Source organism: Entelurus aequoreus, linkage group LG05 (genome assembly GCF_033978785.1).
Source record: "Entelurus aequoreus isolate RoL-2023_Sb linkage group LG05, RoL_Eaeq_v1.1, whole genome shotgun sequence".
Classification (NCBI taxonomy): Eukaryota; Metazoa; Chordata; class Actinopteri; order Syngnathiformes; family Syngnathidae; genus Entelurus; species Entelurus aequoreus.
Genome location: NC_084735.1, coordinates 51,981,768 through 52,007,044, shown reverse-complemented (window position 1 = coordinate 52,007,044; position 25,277 = coordinate 51,981,768). Strand labels below are relative to the sequence as shown.

General features: G+C 40.6%; 1 protein-coding gene across 2 annotated transcripts in view; it reads right to left on the bottom strand.

Annotated features, from left to right (window-relative positions):
- LOC133650742 (protein turtle homolog B-like) overlaps positions 1-25,277 on the bottom strand; it is a 268,746-nt gene that overhangs the window by 74,664 nt on the left and 168,805 nt on the right. For both annotated transcript variants that reach the window (XM_062048342.1, XM_062048344.1), the window contains exons 8-10: positions 19,655-19,797; positions 17,192-17,332; positions 13,152-13,268 (exon numbers count right to left, since the gene is read on the bottom strand). In XM_062048342.1, the coding sequence (XP_061904326.1) occupies positions 13,152-13,268; positions 17,192-17,332; positions 19,655-19,797 (401 nt within the window). The remainder of the gene's footprint in view (positions 1-13,151; positions 13,269-17,191; positions 17,333-19,654; positions 19,798-25,277) is intronic.

Below are 25,277 nucleotides of genomic sequence, written 5' to 3'. Positions count from 1 at the left end.
AAAAATGAACTCACATTGAACCAAGAAGCCACGACAGTCTTCAAAATTTCCCTCAACATTTTTAGGACTAGCTATCTTAGGTTCCCGGAGGGGTGTAGCTCCCCCGGTGGCGAGTGTGTTGGTTGGGCTAATGACAGGTGTGGGGGGTGTCACCTGACCAGTGCTGAGAATGTCGATTTTGGACAACAGGCTGGCGAAAGCAACGTCCAATTTGTCCTCCAGGGTGGAAAAACGGATCTGGTGTTGTTGGATGGCCGACTGGAGAGAGGACAAGTCTGCACTGGGGGATGTCCTAGCCAGAGGTCCATGCGAAGACTTAGGAGTGCCGTCTGGTTCCATTGTGGTCGGAACGTACTGTTATGTAGAACTGGGGAAGGAGACGGCACGACAACAGGATATCAAGCTCAATAGGTTTTATTGCGTGCTTGATGAGTGAATGGAGTGTGTATGCTACTATAAGTGTTTGCATGAGAAAACTATGTGAGTGAATTTAACCATATAAATACCGTAAGGGGTGTTGAGGTGCGTGTGGAATGAGAAGTATCCAAGTCCAAAGGGAATGATCCAAAAGGGTGTCCAAGGTCCAAGCGAGGTCGTGGCAGGAGGGCGAAATCCAGAAGTCCAAAGTAGGGTCAAGGATCGGGGAGAGCAAGCAGAGTCCAGGAGAGAAATGGCGGCGGAGGGATACAGCGAGGCTGGGACACGAGTACTGTGGGAAGGAACGAAAAACAACACTGGGATCAGGAAATGAGGCACAAGGAAAAAGGCAAAGAGCGAGAGCTGGAGGGAAGTCAGATACGTGAGGCTTACTGCGAGCAGAGCGACGTTCCGACGACGAGGAGTCAGCGTCGGGACTCTTTATACTGTCGTCCCTCATCAAGGCCAGGTGCGCTGTTAGCAGAGTGTCCCCAGCTGCGGTGGAGTGTGGGCGCGGTCTGCGTGATGAGCGCGGGGGTGTGTCTGGTGCTCACAGCGGAGCCTCTGAGCGCTCCAGTAGCAGAGGGAAGCAAGGAGCGCGCGTGTGCCGTAACAGTGCCCCCCCCTTATGCGAGGCCCCCGACGAGCGCCGAAGGGCTCCAGGGTTGGCCTGATAGAATTCCTTCAGAAGGCCGGGGTCAGCAAGGTAGGAAGCAGGGACCCAAGACCTATCCTCTGGTCCATAACCCTCCCAATCTACCAAATAAACTAACCCCCTCCCCTGCCTACGGACCCCGAGGATTTCCTTGACTGTCCAAACAGGATCACCATTGTCCAAAATTCTAGGAGGGGGAGGGATGGGGTCAGGAGAGGAGAGTGGAGAACTAGAAACAGGCTTTATCTGGGAAACATGGACTACTGGGTGACGTTTAACTGAAGGTGGCAAAGCTAATCTGACTGCAACAGGGTTAATGATAGCTTCAATAGTGAAGGGTCCTACAAAGCGGGGTGCGAGTTTACGTGATGGTACCTGAAGATGAAGGTCCTTGGTATGTAGTAGTACTTGTTGGCCTGGAGAGTAAACGGGGGCTGGAATGCGTCTCCGGTTGGCACTGTTGCACATTCTTTCGGAAGATCTAAGCAGAGAAGCACGGGCTGCTTTCCAGACCTGGTGACACTTCTTGATATGTTTGCGAGAGGAAGACAGACGCTTCAATCTCCTGTTGGGGAAACATAGGGGGCTGGTAACCAAGGGAACACTCAAATGGCGATAACCCAGTAGCTGAACTCTTCATGGAGTTATATGCAAATTCGACCCATGGCAGGAACTTGCTCCATGAGGATGGTTGGCGAGTGGAAATGCAGCGCAACATCGTCTCCACACTCTGGTTAGCCCTCTCTGCCTGACCATTACTCTGCGGATGATAACCAGAAGTGAGGCTGACCGTGGCCCCAATTGCCTTGCAGAAGGCCTGCCACACCCTGGATGTGAACTGGGGGCCACGGTCCGAGACAATATCCACCGGGATGCCATGTTGTTTAACAATGTGGGTGGTAAGAAGGTCAGCAGTCTCAGATGAAGATGGAAGTTTGGGAAGGGGAACAAAATGTGCAGCTTTGGAAAATCGGTCAATAAAGGTGAGTATGGCGGTATTACCTTGGGACGGAGGAAAACCAGTGATGAAATCCATAGAAATGTGAGACCATGGGCGACTGGGGACGGGAAGAGGACGCAGCAGTCCTGCTGGCGGTCTGTGGGATGGTTTATTTCTAGCACAAGTACTGCATGCGGCGATAAACTCACGGGTATCCTTAGCCATGGATGGCCACCAGAACCGCCGGCGGATAAAGGAAAGAGTGCGTTGGAATCCTGGATGACAGGAAAAGACACTGGAATGCTCCCACTCCAAAACTTGAGGACGTAGTTCGCGATGGACGAATAGTCTGTTGGGAGGTCCGCCTCCTGGTCCTGGTCTCTCACTCAATGAGTCTTGGACAAGACCCTCCACTTTCCAAGTGACCATGCCGATAATCCTGGAGGGAGGAAGAATGGTTTCTTCTGGAGTACTCTCAGTGGTTTATTCCGAGAACTGGCGAGAGAGTGCATCAGCTTTGGTGTTACAGGATCCTGGTCTGAAAGAGAGAACATAATTGAAGCGACCAAAAAATTGAGACCAACGGGCCTGCCGATCATTTAATCTTTTGGCTGATCGGACATGAAGAAGGTTTCTGTGGTCAGTGAGAACTTGGAATTGATGTTTAGCCCCTTCCAACCAATGTCTCCACTCCTTTAATGCCTCGTAGACAGCAAGTAACTCCCGGTTACCAGCATCATAATTACGCTCAGCAGAGGATAAACGTCTAGAAAAAAATGCACAAGGATGGATCTTGCTGTCCAGTTTGGAGCGTTGCGAAAGAACTGCCCCAACTCCGGAATCAGATGCATCAACTTCAACAATGAAGGGGCAGTCTTGATCCGGATACACCAGGATGGGTGCAGAGACGAAGCTCCTCTTCAGGCACCAGAATGCCATACCTGCTTCACGGTTCCACTGAAAAGTTCTGTTAGTTGATGTAAGTGCAACTTACTGAAATCCTTGATAAATCTTCTGTAAAATCCAGCAAATCCCAGAAAACGACGTAATTCGGTACGAGAAGAGGGTTGAGGCCATTCCACCACCGCCGTCACTTTCTTTGGATCAGCCTTGATGTGTCCCTTTTCAATGACAAAGCCGAGAAAATCAACTGACGAGGAATGAAACTCACATTTTTCAGCCTTAACAAATAGGCGGTTCTCCAGTAATCGTTGAAGGACGAGACGGACGTGGTGCTGGTGTTCCTGAGGGTCTTTGGAAAAAATTAGTATGTCATCCAGGTAGACTACAACAAATCGATCAATCATATCCCTAAGAATGTCATTAACAAGGGCCTGAAAAACAGCAGGAGCATTGGTCAGTCCAAAAGGCATAACCCTATATTCAAAATGACCCAGGTGAGTATTAAATGCTGTCTTCCACTCATCTCCCTCCCTGATGTGGACCAGATGATACGCATTGCGAAGATCTAACTTGGAGAAGATGGTGGCAGGGGTGAGAGGTTCAAATGATGAATTAAGCAGAGGTAGAGGATACTTGTTCTTGATGGGGATACCGTTAAGTTGACGGTAGTCGATGCAAGGACGAAGTGACCCATCCTTCTTGCTCACAAAGAAAAATCCAGCGGCGACAGGTGATTTGGATGGTCTGATGATTCCAGAAGCAAGAGACTCAGAGATGTAATCCTTCATAGCTTGTTTTTCAGGGAGGGACAAATTATACAATCGACTGCTAGGGAGGGCTGCATTAGGGATGAGGTCGATAGTGCAGTCGTAAGGTCTGTGAGGTGGCAGAGTCAAGGCTTGTTCCTTACTGAAAACGGCGGCTAAGTCGTGGTAAACTTTAGGGACTCGGGAGAGGTCCACCGGTGGTGACGCTAGCCTTGGGCTTTCTGAATGAACTACTGCAGATTTGAGACAATGAGCATGGCAGTGATTACTCCAAGCCAGAATTTTGCCAGTAGACCAGGAGATGTGGGGATCATGTTGAACAAGCCAGGATCGGCCTAGGACGAGGGGGGCTACTGGAGCGTCCAAAACCCAAAAGCTGATGGTCTCTGTGTGGTTGCCAGAAAGAGTAAGGGACAATGGTTTAGTACGATATTTGATAGGACCCAAAGGGTGACCATCTAGAGCCTGGGCAGAGACAAAAACTTCCAAAGGTACTAATGGAATAAACTTTTCTTTTGCGTACCTTAGGTCCATGAAACTTTCATCGGCTCCGGAGTCCAGGTAAGCGTCCATAAATAACGTCCTAGCTTCCCAGGTCAAGCTAGCGGGGAACAAAATACTGGGGTTTCTCCTGGAGGGAGTCGTGGGGATTGTAGTTTGGCTCACCAGGATCCCCTTGACTGGTGAGCCCGATCTTTTGGCCGAAGAGTGCAGTCACGTATCAGATGATCTGCCCGACCACAATAAAGACAGAGTCGGAGTTGGAACCTCCGTTCTCGTTCCTCAAAGGATAGTTGAGACCTGCCAATCTGCATGGGTTCTTGAGGTGCGGTCAGAATCGGTCTTATGGTGACAGGACTTCGGGTGAAGGGACGGTTAGTAGACCCAGAGACTCTAGCAGAAGCAGTGTTGCCCAAACTGATCTCCCTCTCCGCCTCACGTTCCAAAAGTCTTTGGTCAAAAAGAAGGGCTAATTCAATGAGGTCTTGACAATTAGCAGGTCTGTCTCGCAACAAACCGTCCTTAATAGACTCATTGAGTCCTCGACGATAAGCGCTTTGCAGTGCCTTGTCGTCCCATCCACTCTCTGCCGCCAGGGTTCTAAACTCCAAGGTATAAGATGCCACTGATCGGGGACCCTGTCGCATGGAATGTAGTTTAGAAGCGGCGTCTCCGCCATTAGCAGGATGGTCAAATACAGGCAAAAATTATTTGCGAAAAGCCGCAAAATTGGTGTTTATTCCAGAATCTTTACTGAGAGTAGAAGTGGCCCATATCAGCGCTGGCCCGGATAGTAGGGAAAATATAAAGGCAATCTTAGCACCGTCATTAGCATAACGTGAAGGTTGGTGTAGAAAAATGAACTCACATTGAACCAAGAAGCCACGACAGTCTTCAAAATTTCCCTCAACATTTTTAGGACTAGCTATCTTAGGTTCCCGGAGGGGTGTAGCTCCCCCGGTGGCGAGTGTGTTGGTTGGGCTAATGACAGGTGTGGGGGGTGTCACCTGACCAGTGCTGAGAATGTCGATTTTGGACAACAGGCTGGCGAAAGCAACGTCCAATTTGTCCTCCAGGGTGGAAAAACGGATCTGGTGTTGTTGGATGGCCGACTGGAGAGAGGACAAGTCTGCACTGGGGGATGTCCTAGCCAGAGGTCCATGCGAAGACTTAGGAGTGCCGTCTGGTTCCATTGTGGTCGGAACGTACTGTTATGTAGAACTGGGGAAGGAGACGGCACGACAACAGGATATCAAGCTCAATAGGTTTTATTGCGTGCTTGATGAGTGAATGGAGTGTGTATGCTACTATAAGTGTTTGCATGAGAAAACTATGTGAGTGAATTTAACCATATAAATACCGTAAGGGGTGTTGAGGTGCGTGTGGAATGAGAAGTATCCAAGTCCAAAGGGAATGATCCAAAAGGGTGTCCAAGGTCCAAGCGAGGTCGTGGCAGGAGGGCGAAATCCAGAAGTCCAAAGTAGGGTCAAGGATCGGGGAGAGCAAGCAGAGTCCAGGAGAGAAATGGCGGCGGAGGGATACAGCGAGGCTGGGACACGAGTACTGTGGGAAGGAACGAAAAACAACACTGGGATCAGGAAATGAGGCACAAGGAAAAAGGCAAAGAGCGAGAGCTGGAGGGAAGTCAGATACGTGAGGCTTACTGCGAGCAGAGCGACGTTCCGACGACGAGGAGTCAGCGTCGGGACTCTTTATACTGTCGTCCCTCATCAAGGCCAGGTGCGCTGTTAGCAGAGTGTCCCCAGCTGCGGCGGAGTGTGGGCGCGGTCTGCGTGATGAGCGCGGGGGTGTGTCTGGTGCTCACAGCGGAGCCTCTGAGCGCTCCAGTAGCAGAGGGAAGCAAGGAGCGCGCGTGTGCCGTAACACTAAAGCAGTGGTCCCTAACCACCGGTCCGTGACGCATTTGCTACCGGGCCGCACAGAGACATTAAATAATTTATAACCGACCGTTTTTTTCTCCTAATTAACTTTCGCCTGTCCCACCAGACACACCAATAAGCTTGTTCATAAATGTATTATAAAACTCCTGATAGGAAGTTGCCATTTGCTATATTTCTTACATCTTTGTTACAAGGGACAATGCACGTTAATAAACATAATAAATGTAAAGATGCCAAATCGTAGCTAAAAGCCAGGTTCCATCTGCAGTCTGCGGCAGGTTGATGAAACTAAGACCGGGGAAGATCAGGAACAAAGTGATCATAGTAGTTAAAGTGCATAAAACAGATGGAGAAGTGCTAAATTGTTGCATATAATAATTGTGCTGACTGAAGAAGATACACATCTCCTTTGGTCTAGTAAGTTAAAGTGCACATAGACCTATTACACAAGTAGTTAGCAATAACAGATATATTTACGCATGGAAAATTGGACCAAAAAAATCTAACAGTCTATCTATGTATGAAATATTGCACAAAATATGAATATATAACTTTGAGAATGGAAATAGAAATCCATAGAAATACATGGGAGCTAATAGCAAGTATTTTGAGCTTTATTATATATCCATGCTCTTCTCCTTGAATGTGATGTATCACTTATAACCCATCAGATAGTGAGTAAAAACCAAAAGTCTATGCAGAGTTTTTTTGCAAAAGGAAAAGACCAATTGAACGTTATGGTGAGTTTTTTCATGTATTCATTTTTCATGCACTTATTTGCTATATTTATCTGCCACCCGTGAAAGGCCGGTCCGTGAAAATAATGCCTACATTAAACTGGTGCCTGTAGAAAAAAAGGTTGGGGACCCCTGCTCTAAAGCAATGTTTAACTATCATCATTAGGGTAAGAGTGTAAGAGTACGCTATTATTACTACTTTGGTTTTATGAGCACAGTTGAGTGCTTTTTGGGAACAAAACACAAAACTGCTTTGCTTTTGTATAAACACCTTCAATGATTTTCAAAAAGAACTAAATCAGTCTTTTTTGTCATTATTGTGGCCTATAATTCCTGAATTTACCACAGCTTTTTCAGAAAGTTGAGGCAAAAGTTGGGATTTTTTTATTTTTTATTATATATATTTTTACAACAACATTGAACCCATTTAGGGTTTTATACTTTTTTAAATCAATATTTTAAGTGTACCTCGTAACCTCAAAAAGCACAGAATAGCAACAAAATTTGGAGAAAAAAAAAATATTGTACTGAAGTTTTACTCATTTTATACCACACATACGTCAAAGTGGACACTAAATGGCAGTAAAAGCACATACTCATTTGCAAATTACTGTACTTTTTTAATAACTACAACTACAATTATGATTAATATTTTTTTACAGAAAGAAACACCATTTATTGTTCACTCTCCTAACTATCCTCTAAAAGTTGCAGACTTTCTCTGTGGATATGATTACGCTTAAAAAGTGTTTCTCCGTCTTAAACATTAATTTATGTTCCAACACATTCAACCTTGCATGCGAAGAGCATTTGTGAATTGTTGAGAGCGATTTAAAGCGCTAATTTTTGTTGGTAAATGAGAGATGAGAGATTTTCATCAAATTTCAACATCTCTAACATAAGTAAATGCTGCCTCTTTGCTAGGTAAGCATTGCAACTGAAATTTTTTTTATATTTGTCTTACCCTGGATAAATAAAGGTTAAATAAATACATATAAACTAGGAAGTGAGGACGCCATTGTGTGTTAAATCAGGGCTGGGCGATAAAACGATATTGATATTAATTTATATCACGATAGTCAGGTAATCGATATCAAAAAAATGTGTTCGATAAAATGTTCGATAATTGTTTTTTCTTCTTCGTCGGAAGAACCGGAAGTTGCGAAGCAAGGTTGGTTACATGAACAACGACACTTACTTTCTGGTAACCAAGCAACGCAGGAAGTGATCAGTGGGAGTGATACGCTAACAGCCAATAAGGCAACAGTATCAGCTATCGTTTCGGTTGTGCCATCTTGTTGTCTTGCGGTTGATTCTTTGCATGGGGTGAGAAGAGAAACTAAAAATGAGCGCTGCAGTGAGCGAAGAAATTGTGGATAAAACAGGAAAAGTTGTATGGTAGTTTTGGGGGATTTTTTATAAACGAACTGTAGTCAGACCGATGTGGTCTATAAGTTAGGCAAGGCGCTAGTCCCCGCCAAGACCGGTAATACCACACCACATTACCTCCACCCACCCTTGAGCACCAAATCTACAGAAAAAAAGTCCTACTTTGGTTACTCTATGTTTACATTTTCACACTTTGCACTATTTTGTTAAACTTAACTTTAAGAGGTTACTGTTAAGTGTTTTAAAGGCCTACTGAAACCCACTACTACCGACCACGCAGTCTGATAGTTTATATATCAATGATGAAATCTTAACATTATAACACATGCCAATACGGCCGGGTTAACTTATAAAGTGACATTTTAAATTTGCCGCTAAACTTCCGGTTCGAAACGCCTCTGAGGATGACGTATGCGTGTGACGTAGCCCGGCGAACACGGGTATGCCTTCCACATTGAAGCCGATACGAAAAAGCTCTGTTTTCATTTCATAATTCCACAGTATTCTGGACATCTGTGTTCGTGAATCTGTTTCAATCATGTTCATTGCATTATGGAGAAGGAAGCCAAGCAAGCAAAGAAGAAAGTTGTCGGTGCGAAATGGACGTATTTTTCGAACGTAGTCAGCCACAACAGTACACAGCCGGCGCTTCTTTGTTTACATTCCCGAAAGATGCAGTCAAGATGGAAGAACTCGGATAACAGAGACTCTAACCAGGAGGACTTTTGATTTGGATACACAGACGCCTGTAGGGAACTGGGACAACACAGACTCTTACCAGGATTACTTTGATTTGGATGACAAAGACGCAGACGTGCTACTGTGAGTATGCAGCTTTGGCTTTTTTTTGCGTATGTACGTAACTTTTTTAAAATATATAAGCTTTATGAACCTTGGGTTAGGTGAACGGTCTTTTGGGCTGAGTGATTGTGTGTGTTGATCATGTGTTTGAATTGTATTGGCGTGTTCTATGGAGCTAGGAGCTAGCAGAGGAGCTAGGAGCTAGCATAACACGTACCGTACCGTACGTGCGCGTCACGTACGTAACTTTTTAAAAATATATAAGCTTTATGAACCTTGGGTTAGGTGAACGGTCTTTTGGGCTGAGTGATTGTGTGTGTTGATCAGGTGTTTGAATTGTATTGGCGTGTTCTATGGAGCTAGGAGCTAGCAGAGGAGCTAGGAGCTAGCATAACAAACATGCAGGTGTTATTATGCAGGATTAATTTGTGGCATATTAAATATAAGCCTGGTTGTGTTGTGGCTAATAGAGTATATATATGTCTTGTGTTTATTTACTGTTGTAGTCATTCCCAGCTGAATATCAGGTACCGTGAGTATGCAGCCTTGGCTGCTAAACATTCGATAACTTGACCGTATGTGCGCGTCACGTACGTAACTTTTTAAAAATATATAAGCTTTATGAACCTTGGGTTAGGTAAACGGTCTTTTGGGCTGAGTGATTGTGTGTGTTGATCAGGTGTTTGAATTGTATTGGCGTGTTCTATGGAGCTAGGAGCTAGCAGAGGAGCTAGGAGCTAGCATAACAAACACGCAGGTGTTTTTATGCAGGATTAATTTGTGGCATATTAAATATAAGCCTGGTTGTGTTGTGGCTAATAGAGTATATATATGTCTTGTGTTTATTTACTGTTGTAGTCATTCCCAGCTGAATATCAGGTCACACCGGCTCTCACAGCATCTTCCCTATCTGAATAGCTTCAACTCCCCACTAGTCCTTCACTTGCACTTTACTCATCCACAAATCTTTCATCCTCGCTCAAATTAATGGGGAAATTGTCGCTTTCTCGGTCCGAATCTCTCTCACTTCATGCGGCCATCATTGTAAACAATAGGGAACTTTGCGTATATGTTCAACTGACTACGTCACGCTACTTCCGGTAGGTGCAAGCCTTTTTTTTATCAGATACCAAAAGTTGCAATCTTTATCGTCGTTGTTCTATACTAAATCCTTTCAGCAAAAATATGGCAATATCGCGAAATGATCAAGTATGACACATAGAATAGATCTGCTATCCCCGTTTAAATAAAAAAAATTCATTTCAGTAGGCCTTTAAGACTATGTTTGCACTGCACTTACATTGGATTTTTTTTAAAACAGAATTTTTCCAGCTGACTGTCTACACTGCACTGACTCCAGTATATGCACAGCCCCAATGTGGCCCCAGTGTGACCCCAACGTCACTTGCATGCGCAGTAAAGTAAAACAAAGGAAGTTGACCGGATTCGGTAAATGAACAAGGAAGTCGCTACTATTACAAAATAAAAAAAGTCGCCACACCTTAAAAATGTGTGTTTTGTTTGGTTTTTTTTAATGTAAAAATACATTAAAGTAATATCATATATGAATGGATATACAGGTATATAGTGTAATATACACTACCGTTCAAAAGTTTGGGGTCACATTGAAATGTCCTTATTTTTGAAGGAAAAGCACTACTTTTCAATGAAGATAACTTTAAACTAGTCTTAACTTTAAAGAAATACACTCTATACATTGCTAATGTGGTAAATGACTATTCTAGCTGCAAATGTCTGGTTTTTGGTGCAATATCTACATAAGTGTATAGAGGCCCATTTCCAGCAACTGTCACTCCAGTGTTCTAATGGTACAATGTGTTTGCTCATTGGCTCAGAAGGCTAATTGATGATTAGAAAACCCTCGTGCAATCATGTTCACACATCTGAAGACAGTTTAGCTCGTTACAGAAGCTACAAAATTAACCTTCCTTTGAGCAGATTGAGTTTCTGGAGCATCACATTTGTGGGGTCAATTAAACGCTCAAAATGGCCAGAAAAAGAGAACTTTCATCTGAAACTCGACAGTCTATTCTTGTTCTTAGAAATGAAGGCTATTCCACAAAATTGTTTGGGTGACCCCAAACTTTTGAACGGTAGTGTATATAGTACATATATTTGTATGGCTGTTAAGTAGAGAAAACACAGACATCAGCGTGGATTTCTTTGGAATTAAAATATATATATTCATATATTACATATAACCTATTATTTGTGCACTAGACTAGTGATGCACCGGAAGTTTGGCGGCCGAAAAAAGACTATGCTCACCAAAACCGAATGTTGTAATGAAGTATCCACTTCCGCTGGCGAGCTGCGTCCTTGCCCGCGCGCAATAATGACGTAGCGCGCACAAAGATGACGAAAAAGTCGCATTCGGGTCACATTCAGGTCACATTTGAAAAGATCAGATTCCAATAGGACTTGAACAACCTCCTGACTTGGCCTGAATCAGATGTGAAAATATCAGATTTGAAGCACTTCGGAGCATTTAGACTGGCAAAAAAAAAAATCTGATCTGTGTCACTTGAGGGCAAAAATAAAATCAGGTTGAGTGTGCAGTGTAAACAGGGCTAATGCGATTTTAGAATTTTGTTTACATTGATTGTGTGAGTGTTTTCCATGGTTGTGCTGACATTTCCTTTACTTTCTGCCTTGATAGCTGAGGTGATTATAATCAGTGGAAGGTTAAATTTTAAATAAAAATGTTTACATTTAATATATTTTTCCCCAGGTCCTTATTTTACAATAGGTCATGAAAAATAAAACATTTCGGTATCGGCCGATATAAAAAAAACAACTTAAATGGTGATACAAGATTTCATCCATATCACCCAGCTCTATGCTAAATGTTTACATTTAGCATAGAGCTTCATTACCCAGCAGGCTTAGCGCCCAAGGCAGGAACCTGAACAATTGTGCGGTTTGAGCAATAAGTATTTAATATATTGTTACATGTTTGTTCTGTTTTGTTTACAGAAGAAACAAGTTTTGATTAGACAGTTGACGTCAAATTCGATTGCAAGATTTGATTTGATGTGCAGGGAAGTTGCGGACATTGGACAAAGTTGTGAGGTCGTACATTCGTGACATTGCACATTCCTGGAGGGACCGGGTAATTACACGATAAATACAATTTTCCAATAAACAAAAAAATTAGTAACATAATAGTTTGCAAGGTTTCTTTTTATGAAAGTGCATCAATGCAGACAAGTTTGAACAGTATAATGATTCCGAACTAACAAAGGTCTTAACTCATTCTCTTTTTATGCTACATGAATGTGGAATGCGCTCCCAACAGGTATAAAAGAAAGGGCATCTCTATCCTCCTTCAAAACCGCAATAAAAGTTCACCTCCAGGCAGCTACAACCCTAAACTAACACCCTCCCCGGATTGCTAATAATCAAATGTAAACAATCAAATGCAAATACTTTATCTTATGCCTTCTGATCTCTCTCTCTCTCTCTCTCTCTCTGTGTCCACTACTTGCTGTCCATTCCTACCAAGTCAGACCTACACTGTTTCAATGTCCATTTCTCTGTTCTCAATTGTTGATGATATCAACCAAACCTAACCCCCCCCCCCCCCCCCCCACACACACACACACACACACACACACACCCCGGATTGTAAATAATTCAATGTGATTATCTTGTGTGATGACTGTATTATGATGATAGTATATATCTGATAGTATATATCTGTATCATGAATCAATTTAAGTGGACCCCGACTTAAACAAGTTGAAAAACGTATTCGGGTGTTACCATTTAGTGGTCAATTGTACGGAATATGTACTTCACTGTGCAACCTACTAATAAAAGTCTCAATCAATCAATCAATCAATTTCTTTTAGCAAATGAAAGTTCCTAATTGGGTAAGTTGCAGCCTTAATAGTTCCAAATCTTGTGAGACTTCAGCTCAGTGAGCATGGAGATGAACCTGCCAGATCTCAAACTTAGAGTAAACACAATTTGCTTAAATACTATTGTTTGATGTCATCCATTTCCACATAATATGTTGTTGTTTCCTCTCAATATAAAATATATCCTTGGATGAACTTAATATTTTCTTGTCATCCAGTGTATGATCACATACATGCGTATATCATAGCATCATACCTTCCTCCATGTTATATTAGGGAATGGGTCACCCTCTGCCTCACATGGGATAACAAGTTCTCTCCCAGCCTCCTGTCTGTACTCCCCTCCAGGGACCACTGAGAATTTGGGAGGGTCCTGTCGGGGTTGAAAGTCAGCATAAGTAAGGATGAAGTGTTCTTATACATTTACTAATTACAGTGCTAAATTTGACCTCCAGTTGTTTCCATGTTTGAAATAAACGTTGACCAGTGACGTGGGTAACCATTTTACACCATCATCATTTCTTTTTATTCCTTTCATAAAAATGCATATATACAACCCATGTACTGTTCACACTTGCATTGTTTTTTCTTACTTATACATTTCCATGATCAGAAAGGAGCAGAAGGAAGAATAGTATTCTTATATTTATCTGCCCCCTTTTTTTAACACAAATGATTTTTATCACTGTTCCCTCCACCAACACCCGAACTCCAACATACTTTTTAATTTTCGTTTAAGCAATTTCACAATGATACATGCAATCAAAATCAAAAATCAGTTTGACATAATTCCAGTTGTCTCTTTTTGTAACTATTTTTAAATTCAAAAATATTCTTGCAACTTTTTAAGTCTTTGTCTAGAGAATTCCATGCTTTCACACCAACAACAGACAAGCACATTTGTTTCAAATTTTCTCGCGCTCTTGTATGTTCCCATCTTCAGACATGAACACGAATAACTTTTGTAAGTCCTTCGGAAAAACTTTATTTCTGGCTTTGAACATCACTAATAGAGTATGCAATTCTACAATGTCTTTTAGTTTTAATAATCCTGACCTAATGAAGAGTGGATTTGTGTGGTCTCTGTATCCTACTCTAAAAATAATACAAATTGCTCTTTTCTGTGAAAGAAATAAAGGCATTATGTTGCTGTGATATGTATTTCCCCATATTTCTGCACAATATTTGAAATAAGGTAGAATAATTGAGCGATATAACATTCTCATTGCAATATACGGGAAACTGTATTTAACATTGTTCAAAATAAATAAGCTTTTAGATACCTTATTTTTGTCATGCAATATATGAGCTTTCCAAGTCAACTTTTCATCTAGGATGACCCTAAGAAATCTGATTCCAGACACCTTATCAATTTTCACATTGTTTATTAGGGATGTCCGATAATGGCTTTTTGCCGATATCCGATATTCCGATGTTGTCCAACTCTTTAATTACCGATACCGATATCAAGCCAAACCGATATCAAGCGATACCGATATATACAGTCGTGGAATTAACACATTATTATGCCTAATTTGGACAACCAGGTATGGTGAAGATAAGGTCCTTTTAAAAAAAATAAAAATAAGATAAATAAATTAAAAACATTTTCTTGAATAAAAAATAAAGTAAAACAATATAAAAACAGTTACATAGAAACTAGTAATTAACGAAAATTAGTAAAATTAACTGTTAAAGGTTAGTACTATTAGTGGACCAGCAGCACGCACAATCATGTGTGCTTACGGACTGTATCCCTTGCAGACTGTATTGATATATATTGATATATAATGTAGGAACCAGAATATTAATAACAGAAAGAAACAACCCTTTTGTGTGAATGAGTGTGAATGAGTGTAAATGGGTTAGGGAGGTTTTTTGGGTTGGTGCACTAATTGTAAGTGTATCTTGTGTTTTTTATGTTGATTTAATTTAAATAAAAAAAAACAAAAACAAAAAAACGATACCGATAAAAAAAAAAAAACGATACCGATAATTTCCGATATTACATTTTAAAGCATATTATTGGACATCTCTATTGTTTATGGATAAACTAACTTCGACCAAGTTTTTTTCTTTTTTAACTTAAATTCATAAGCTCTTTGAGTATAATGTCATTATCAAATACTTTTTGTTCCCAATTGCTTTAATAACATGAATAAAATATATGGAGTGTTTCTTACCTTTTCATTTTTTTATCTGAAGCAGCCCTCTATCTTTCATGACTACGTACTTTGTACATTAATTTTGTCTTAAAGTCCAGTTTAGGTAAGTATTTGATCTTCTCTAAATACAGTAATTCTCCATATTGGCAGACACGTTCATTATTTTCATTTCATTCAAAGCATCAAAACATTGTTTTTGCATCTGACAATAAAACCCAAAAATGTTGGCTTACTGTATTGCAAATGCCATTTTTGTTATAAATAAAGTTGGCTTCCGATGGTTAAAAAATGTAGACATGCGTTTGCTACCCCGATTCTCCAAGTGTGGCGACTCAGAGTACCACTTAGACATTGGAGGATCTGAGCTTCCAGCCTCTCTTCTTCCTAATTTAGAGTCCAATCATCAAGAATAATGATGTCACACTTACATTCTAAACATTAAACAGGCTGTACAAACTAGGGTAAATGGGGTAAAATGCATCTGCAAACATTTTAGTGACACTGTGCAAACAGACCCTTCCTCGTACTCTTCTACGCACACACAAGTAAGGAGGTGAAGCGAAGCGGCAACAGACGCTGCAGCCTCATTTATAAAACCTAATGGACAAATATTAATATTTATTTTATGGTTATTTATTTTGTTTTATTCTCTTTTCTCACCTGCCAACCATGACCACACATCCCTGACATAGACATACTGTAAACATTGGGCAACACTGGCCAGACAACTTTTTGTTGCATCACTAAACCTACATTAACTGCAGTTTAAATCACTGCTATTCAATTATTTTTTGATATGCCCCCCTTAGGAAGAAGAAAACATTTGCCCCACTCTCCAACTATATAGTATCTGTTGCCTATAAAATTGTTATGAGTACACCTCTGCATAACATTGTAGCCTATTAACAATAGAGAAAACAAAACAAAAAAGAAATACAGATAAATTTACAACAAAAATAACCTTTTTTTTTATTTATTCTGTAACAGGAAAGATTTAAAGTGCATCAATGTAAGTGGAAAAAAAAAACCTCATTTAAACTATAAACATTTTCTGATCAACTTAAACTATTTGAGACTGAAAAATAAATATAAACTCAATAGACAATAGTACATTAAAATTGATCAACAACATTAACTCAGGAGCACAAAATATACAACACTTATACCTACAAAAAATGAATAGATTTGTGTTAATTTTCTTTTTTTAAATCAAAATTAAGCCAGGATTAATGGATACAATAAGCGTGTTTTTAGTGTACAGCTTTTTGAAGCATGATATTGCATGATACAGATAAAGTATGTTCCCTGGGGTCACTGCGCTTCCCCCAAGGGGGCTCGTTCTACTTTTTGAGAAGAACTGGTTTAAATGCAGGCCCAAAAGAGTTTGAACAATGTTAGTTGGCTGAAATGTAGCATTAATAGTTGTGTGTAATGCCAGCTCACTGCTTGTGTCTTATCTACTTGACGATGTCTGTTTACGTCAAGGTCCAGCGCTCTGCTCACTTCAAGCATGTTTTAAAACAGTGGTCCCCAACCACCGGTACCGGTCCGCGGAACGATTGGTACTGGGCCGCACAAGAAAAAAATAAAATAAAAATAATAATCTTTTTTTTTTTTTTTAAATTAAATCAACATAAAAAACACAATATATACATTATATATTAATATAGATCAATGCAGTCTGCAGGGATACAGTCCGTAAGCACACATGATTGTATGTCTTTATGAAAAAATATGAAAATAAAAATAAAAATAAATACCACCAGGTGGGGTGGGACGTGGGACACATTTTCAAGCGTTGACCGGTCCGCAGCTACAAAAAGGTGGGGGACCACTGGTTTAAAAGATATAATCCACTAGGGGCGTTTTTTGGTATATTTGAGAATGTGTTCAAATGCTCTCCCTCTCCCATTACCCTGTTTCAAAAACTGAGAAAGTATGTGGAGTTGAATAGGGCTTTTTCTTTCTATAATGCAAAAAAAGGCGTGGCCAGGATCCATGACATCATTTCCTGGAGCTCTAAAAAAATTAATCATACAGTAACAAGCCCTAACCCTGATGGGCTCCATTCACATGGACTTCTGCTAAGAATTACATTGTGATGTTTTTAATAGTGAGCTTGCAAACGCACCTTTAGCACCAGGGGAGCGGGAGGGGACCATCCCATGGAACCCAGGGCATTGTAAGGCATGCAGGTATAGGTGCCGAGAGAATCCTCCGTCACCTCTGCCACACGGATGCTCCCATCCTCCATTTGGCTCCAACCAGGGTACTGTGAATGGTAGTCATTGATTGCCATTTGTAAATATAATGAAATATTTTTTTCATATAAATGTGTAAAACCATAGCAAGCTTTAAAAGAAAACATGCACTGTCTTTTGCAATTATACTGATGTGGGAAAAGAACGCACGTCTATTTTCAGCGCATTCTAGACAATAAAAAACTGCTAACGTTAACAATGCATGCAACTGGGATTCTACTATTTTACCTGTAACGCTGTCTAAAACCACATCCAAATACCACCAACAACGCTCCCTTTATGTGTTGTGACCTGCATTTCATGTTATTGTAAGCGCTAACACAGAGGAACTACTTTTTTGCCGTGGTGACACAGCGCCTTGCTCACAGTGCCTCAAGCTACTATCGAGAACCGGGAGGTACGCTTGCAGCTACTGGAGTTGGTGCTGCTGCTGAATGGCCTTCAGTTTGGAAAAGTTAGAAAATTAAAATTTCCGCACGATACAGGCTAAAAAAATGGACCGACAGAAACAGTGGATAGACTGGCTCTAACAAATGGAATGGAGCATAAGACCTGATAACATTGCTAGGAAGGCTGCGCAAAATGCAGCCTTCCCAGCATTTTTCATCTGAGGAGTAGGGCTGGGCGATATGGACTAAAACCCATATTCCGGTATAAACTTAACACCACATTACTGTTACTAGTGTTCTGAAACTGGACTCTGGAGCTGGACTCTAGAAAGAGGTTCCGCAGCCTCAGAAGCAGAACCTCCAGGTTCTGTAACAGCTTCTTCCCTCAGGCCGTAAGACTCTTGAACGCATCATAATTAAATTATCCCCTCAACTCCTCCCAAAATGGATTAACTCGCTGGAATAAAAAAGACAATATAACATACATCCATAAACGTGGACGCATGTGGAAAAGTGCAATATATTTATCTGTACAGTAACCTATTTATTTATTTATATATGCACCTTATTGCTTTTTTTCCCTGCACTACCATGAGCTTATGTAACAAAATTTCGTTCTTATCTGTGCTGTAAAGTTCAAATTTGAATGACAATAAAAAGGAAGTCTAAAGTCTAAAGTTTAAAATGACTTTTAAAAAGTAATTCATTAAAGTTACTTGTTACTTAACCAAAAAAGTAATTTAATTACCAATGTAATTACTCTTTGATACATGTCATTTTTAATATATACGTCATATACAGTTGAGATAAGTTAATGAGAGTAGCGTGTGTGTGCGTGTATGTGCCTTTAAAAGGCGGTGTCTGTTGCTAAGCGACGTGTGACATTTGCCAGGGTTTCAGCTAAACTGTATTTGTTAGCTTTAGCAGTTATCAGCTGCAGTTTGTTGGCTCTGACGGTTGTTCTGTTGAATCTTTTCACCGGCTTGTATTACCTCTGGTTTAAAAAAAGGAGACGCTACCCGCCGCCGCCAGCGGCCGCATCTACAGTGGGGGCACGTCGGCTTTGCGTGAAGGGAATGTAGCAGGGGGTTGGTGTCGGCAATGCATGGTAGAATCTCCGGACGAGGTCCAGACCCTTCCCGCGCACCGGACCCTTCCTCAGCTACTGTGCCAACCGAGCCCCATGGCGGCAGCACACCGCACTGGCCGCAAACAGCCGTAACAAAGGCACATCAAAAGATACAGGTATGGGGGTATTGTCTCAAATATATATCTCTTTCTAAAATATACCGGTATTAACTGTAATACCGGTATATAGCCCAGCCCTACTGAGAAGTAGGGCTGGGCTGAATTATACTGTATTTACCAGCCACAACGGAGAGCACACATTTTGTGCTGAAAGATACAACCATCCAATCAGCCGGCATTGCAGTAAGAGTGGACATTGTAAGTCAATCTTTTATGTTTAGCATTTGTGCTTACATGATAACGCTCCAAGTATTTAATCAAGTCTGTAATTAGTAATGGCAAACACAGAACGTGCTCCCTATCTTAAGTAAAAGTTAAAGTACCAATGATCTGTTGTTGCTGATGGAAGTGGCTGGAAAGAAGTTACGGAAATGCTTAAAATAAATACTGTAAATATTACTTGTTATCATGAATGTGCCTGTTACTACATTACATATATACTTACAGTATGTATATATTATATATTATTGGATGTTATTTAAGAGGGCTTAATAGGCAGAGTAGGTGTATCCCCATTAGCTGTATTGTTAGTTACCTCTTGCGAGCAGTTTTTCACTATCTCGAACGCACAGAAAAGGAAAAAACATGTTTGTTCTTTCACATAGTGATTGTAGATGATGGGCAAAATCAAAAGTGCAGTTTTCTTTTCAGCAATGTTAAGGTGCACATTAATTACCACAGTGAGGGGGGGTTTACCTTATCTATCCTCAGAGGAAGACCGTCTTTCTTCCACTTGACCAAAGTTACAGGTGGATTGGCATCTACAGGACACCGGATAAAGCCTGGCAGACCGATGGCCACGTAGATGACGGATGGCATGTTAACAACACGGGCAGGATCTGGTCAAACACATAAGACAAAAAAAAAGACTATGGGGATGTTTTGTAATTTTGCATATTTAACAGATTTTGACCAAAGAATATTCCACAAAATAGTTAAGTCTAACACAAGCGATGCTGGCAAAAATGTTTCACATGCAAAGGTGACAGATACAGCAACGTAGCGTGTCCACATGCCTGCAAATAACCAGACTGTCGCGTTCCGCTGGTCTTCAACCCCAAGATGAAGGGACAGAAGATTGCATGCAGGTAAAAATCTTATTTCAAAAACACGAACGAAGCAAGGAAGTGCACAGGAAACGCTAGCACAAGGAAAAAACAACAGAATGCATGGCATTGGAAGCAAGACTATATGGTCACAAACAATGACCCATGAGCGTGTGCAGCGCCAAATTGAAGTCACTGGCGGGCCACACTTGGCCCACGGACCAAAGTTTGGACACCCATGCTGTAGACCATAGCCTGAAACCTGGAAGTGCCCGGATGTTCCTCTAGCTCACATTATATATACATATATATATATATATATATATATATACAAACCCCCGTTTCCATATGAGTTGGGAAATTGTGTTATATGTAAATATAAACGGAATACACTGATTTGCAAATCATTTTCAACCCATATTCAGTTGAATATGCTACAAAGACAACATATTTGATGTTCAAACTGATAAACATTTTTTTTTTTGCAAATAATCATTAACTTTAGAATTTGATGCCAGCAACACGTGACAAAGAAGTTGGGAAAGGTGGCAATAAATACTGATAAAGTTGAGGAATGCTCATCAAACACTTATTTGGAACATCCCACAGGTGAACAGGCAAATTGTGAACAGGTGGGTGCCATGATTGGGTATAAAAGTAGACTCCATGAAAAGCTCAGTCATTCACAAACAAGGATGGAGCGAGGGTCACCACTTTGTCAACAAATGCGTGAGCAAATTGTTGAACAGTTTAAGAAAAACCTTTCTCAACCAGCTATTGCAAGGAATTTAGGGATTTCACCATCTACGGTCCGTAATATCATCAAAGCGTTCAGAGAATCTGGAGAAATCACTGCACGTAAGCAGCTTAGCCCGTGACCTTCGATCCCTCAGGCTGTACTGCATCAACAAGCGACATCAGTGTGTAAAGGATATCACCACATGGGCTCAGGAACACTTCAGAAACCCACTGTCAGTAACTACAGTTGGTCGCTATATCTGTAAATGCAAGTTAAAACTCTCCTATGCAAGGCGAAAACCGTTTATCAACAACACCCAGAAACGCCGTCGGCTTCGCTGGGCCTGAGCTCATCTAAGATGGACTGATACAAAGTGGAAAAGTGTTCTGTGGTCTGATGAGTCCACATTTCAGATTGTTTTTGGAAACTGTGGACGTCGTGTCCTCCGGACCAAAGAGGAAAAGAACCATCCGGATTGTTATGGGCGCAAAGTTGAAAAGCCAGCATCTGTGATGGTATGGGGGTGTATTAGTGCCCAAGACATGGGTAACTTACACATCTGTGAAGGCACCGTTAATGCTGAAAGGTACATGCAGGTTTTGGAGCAACATATGTTGCCATCCAAGCAACGTTACCATGGACGCCCCTGCTTATTTCAGCAAGACAACGCCAAGCCACGTGTTACATCAACGTGGCTTCATAGTAAAAGAGTGCGGGTACTAGACTGGCCTGCCTGTAGTCCAGACCTGTCTCCCATTGAAAATGTGTGGCGCATTATGACGCCTAAAATACCACAACGGAGACCCCCGGACTGTTGAACAACTTAAACTGTATATCAAGCAAGAATGGGAAAAAATTCCATCTGAGAAGCTTCAAAAATGTGTCTCCTCAGTTCCCAAACGTTTACTGAGTGTTGTTAAAAGGAAAGGCCATGTAACACAGTGGTGAACATGCCCTTTCCCAACTACTTTGGCACGTGTTGCAGCCATGAAATTCTAAGTTAATTATTATTTGCAAAACAAAAATAAAGTTTATGAGTTTGAACATCAAATATCTTGTCTTTGTAGTGCATTCAATTGAATATGGGTTCAAAAGGATTTGCAAATCATTGTATTCCATTTATATTTACATCTAACACAATTTCCCAACTCATGGAAACGGGGTTTGTATATTAATGCAATGTATTCATTTATTCTCACCAACTATGAAATTGTATAACAAATATACATGTTGCTTCTGTCAGCAGCTACACAATATTCATATAAAAAATAAAATACAGCCTTACTACTTCACAGAAATTCACCTTTAAAGGAGAAGGATATGAAATATACCACCTGTGATAATGGAGGGAACGTTGTACCATTGTATTTAAACTGAGACAAAGTCTAAATATTAAATAACTGATCCAGAGGAGGGTAAATATACTTCCAAAACAGATCAAAGGGGAGATTTTTTTTAACGTAAGATGAGAGTGTCAATATGGAGTAAATATGATTAGATTGTCAGAGGAACTACAAGGAAAGCACAGCGTGAGAGGAAATAGAGAGAGGGATGTTACAAGATGACGTAAGGTGGAGAGACGGAGGAGAGAGGAGGCGGTGTGAGCACGATGAAAACATATGGCATTGAGTAGCCATAGAAAAAGTGAATATTTTAGAATTACATTATTAATCCTGTAAAGAAAATGAAAGAAAGGTTTAATTACAACATTTTCAAAAAACTTTAAGAAGTCCTGCTTGTATGTGCCAGATTAGCAGCGCTCTGGCACACACCAGCAGCCCAGAGGAGTGCCGCTAGCAGCGCCACCAACAAGAATATCAGCCAAGGTTCTAAAAATAGCTTCCAGACGCTACTATCGCTCACGACCCGCCGGTTCCCACTGCAAGATGCTTTTTTACAAGTTATTCATTGGGAAGCACCAAAGGGAGAGATGCTGTAATGGATGGAGGACAGTGGTAAGAATAGTAGAATATGATGTGTTTTTTTTTAAAGAAATGCAGATAAGAGCAAATGTCAGAGTATAAAAACATATGAAAGAAATAATGTGAAAGTGACAAGTGAGAGCCCTTTGCAGTCTGACATGCCCGTTCTTACAGAAATGATGTAATCCCATCCCTTACCCTGCCCTCTCGCTTTCCCAAGACTGGTGTTGCCTGCCTGTGTATGTCACACAGCACACGCTGGTGTGTAACAATCTCAGGCAGGAGACAAAAATGTCTGTTGCCTTGACTACTGCTGCTGGCCTGTATCGCAATTTCGCACCCGGATGCTTTTCTATGACCAATTGCCCTTACAGGGCGTCCACAAAGTCTCTTTACAAGGTTAATAAAAATGCATTACAAAAGCAATTGATGAGGAATGGTATTTGGATCACAGTAGTTTTATGTACTCAGTGGTTATCAACGTTTGGTAGGGATAGCCCAATTCCCTGAATGTATTACTTAGCTATAATATATTTTTTGCATTATTTAAGTATTGAACTTGCACGACACAAACTTTTCTTTAAATATTTGGAGAAAATGTGCACAATTTCTTTTTTTCAAGTACCAGTTCAGTCACCGTTTGAGCACTGTCACTGTTTCAAAAATATCAGTTTTGGTACTTGTATCGAAAAACTTGTAAACGATATTCAACCTTAGCAACTAATTATGCTCATTAAGGATGTGCGATATGGCCTTCATTCTATATCACAATATATATTGCATCCTATTGCGATAACCAGTGTTAATTTTGACAACAGTCTTTCATTTAGTTTGAATCATAGTCTTTTGATGAAAATGTCTTTCAGTTTTAGTCATACTTTAGTCATCTTAACTCATTTAGTTTTAGTCTAGTTTCAGTGGACTAAAATGACAGTACATTTCTTCAACAAAATATAAAGTATAAAGGATAACGCATCTTTGAAGTTGTCTTGAAACCACTTTTAGCATCTCAAAAAACATACACACACACATACAGTATATACACATATATACAAACCCCAAAACCAGTGAAGTTGGCATGTTATTTAAATCGTAAATAAAAACAAAATACAATGATTTGCAAATTATTTTCAACTTATATTAAATTGAATAGAGTGCAAAGACAAAATACTTAACGTTCGAACAGGAAAACTTTTATTTTTTGCAAATATTAGCTCATTTGGAGTTTGATGCCTGCAACATGTTTCAAAAAAGCTGGCACAAGTGGCAAAAAAGACTGAAAAAGTTGAGGAATGCTCATCAAACACTTATTTGGAACATCCCACAGGTGAACAGGCTAATTGGGAACAGGTGGATGCCATGATTGGGTATAAAAGCAGCTTCCATGAAATGCTCAGTCATTCACAAACAAGGATGGGGCGAGGGTCAACACTTTGTGAACACATGCGTTAGCAAATTGTCCAACAGTTTAAGAACAACATTTCTGAACTAGCGCAAGGAATTTAGGGATTTCACCATCTATGGTCCGTAATATCATCAAAAGGTTTAGAGAATCTGGGGAAATCACTGCACGTAAGCGATGATATTACAGACCTTTGATCCCTCAGGCGGTACTGCATCAAAAAGCGACATCAGTGTGTAGAGCAGGGGTCACCAACCTTTTTGAAACCAAGGGCTACTTCTTGGGTACTGATTACTGCGAAGGGCTACCAGTTAGATACACACTTAAATAAATTGCCAGAAGTAGCCAATTTGCTCAATTTATCTTTAACTCTGTTATTATTAATAATTAATGATATTTATCTTTGTAGAAACACTGATCATCTTAATGATTTCTCACAATAAATATATATAGAAACAGATAAATATAAATATGCAACACTTTATTTTTATATTTTCTCTAAGTGCACATTTTTCAAATTGAACATTTTCAAATGATCACTTCTAAGACAGTCTTGTGAAATCACAATATCCCATTTTAACTAGCTAGCCACTAACATTTTTTTAACAAATCATGAATTACTTTGCACCATGTTTGTACAAACAATAACTCATGTAAAATACAAAAGTAAACTGTCAAATTTTTAAATCATGTCACACTTTGAACTGGACACCAAATCTGTTATCTGTTTCTTTGTCAGTTAGTGGGAAGCCTGGCATTGCATGCTGTTAACTAGTGTGTTGTACTCTGGTGTGTAACTTGACACTGCAACTCTGAGTGAGTCTTGCAGATGTGCATCAGTGAGGCGTGTTCTGTGTTTGTTCTTGATGAAGTTCATGTCAGAAAAGGCTGATTCACAAAGATAACATTTTTCTTCATTGTTTGCGGAACCTTCTTAATCTTTTGGACATATTTTCACAGCAATCTGGCCTTAAGCTTAATTATGATAAATGTAAAATGTTAAGGATCGGAAATCTAAAGGGAACATCCTTTCGAATGGAATGCAAAGTGCCTGTTTTGTGGACAGATGGACCAGTTAACATACTTGGTGTTGTTGTCCCAGAAAATCTGGAAGATCTAGGCTCAGTAAATTATGATTATCGACTAAGAAAGCTGGACAAAATTATGCAATTATGGAAAGGGAAATCCCTAACCTTGTATGGTAAAATGT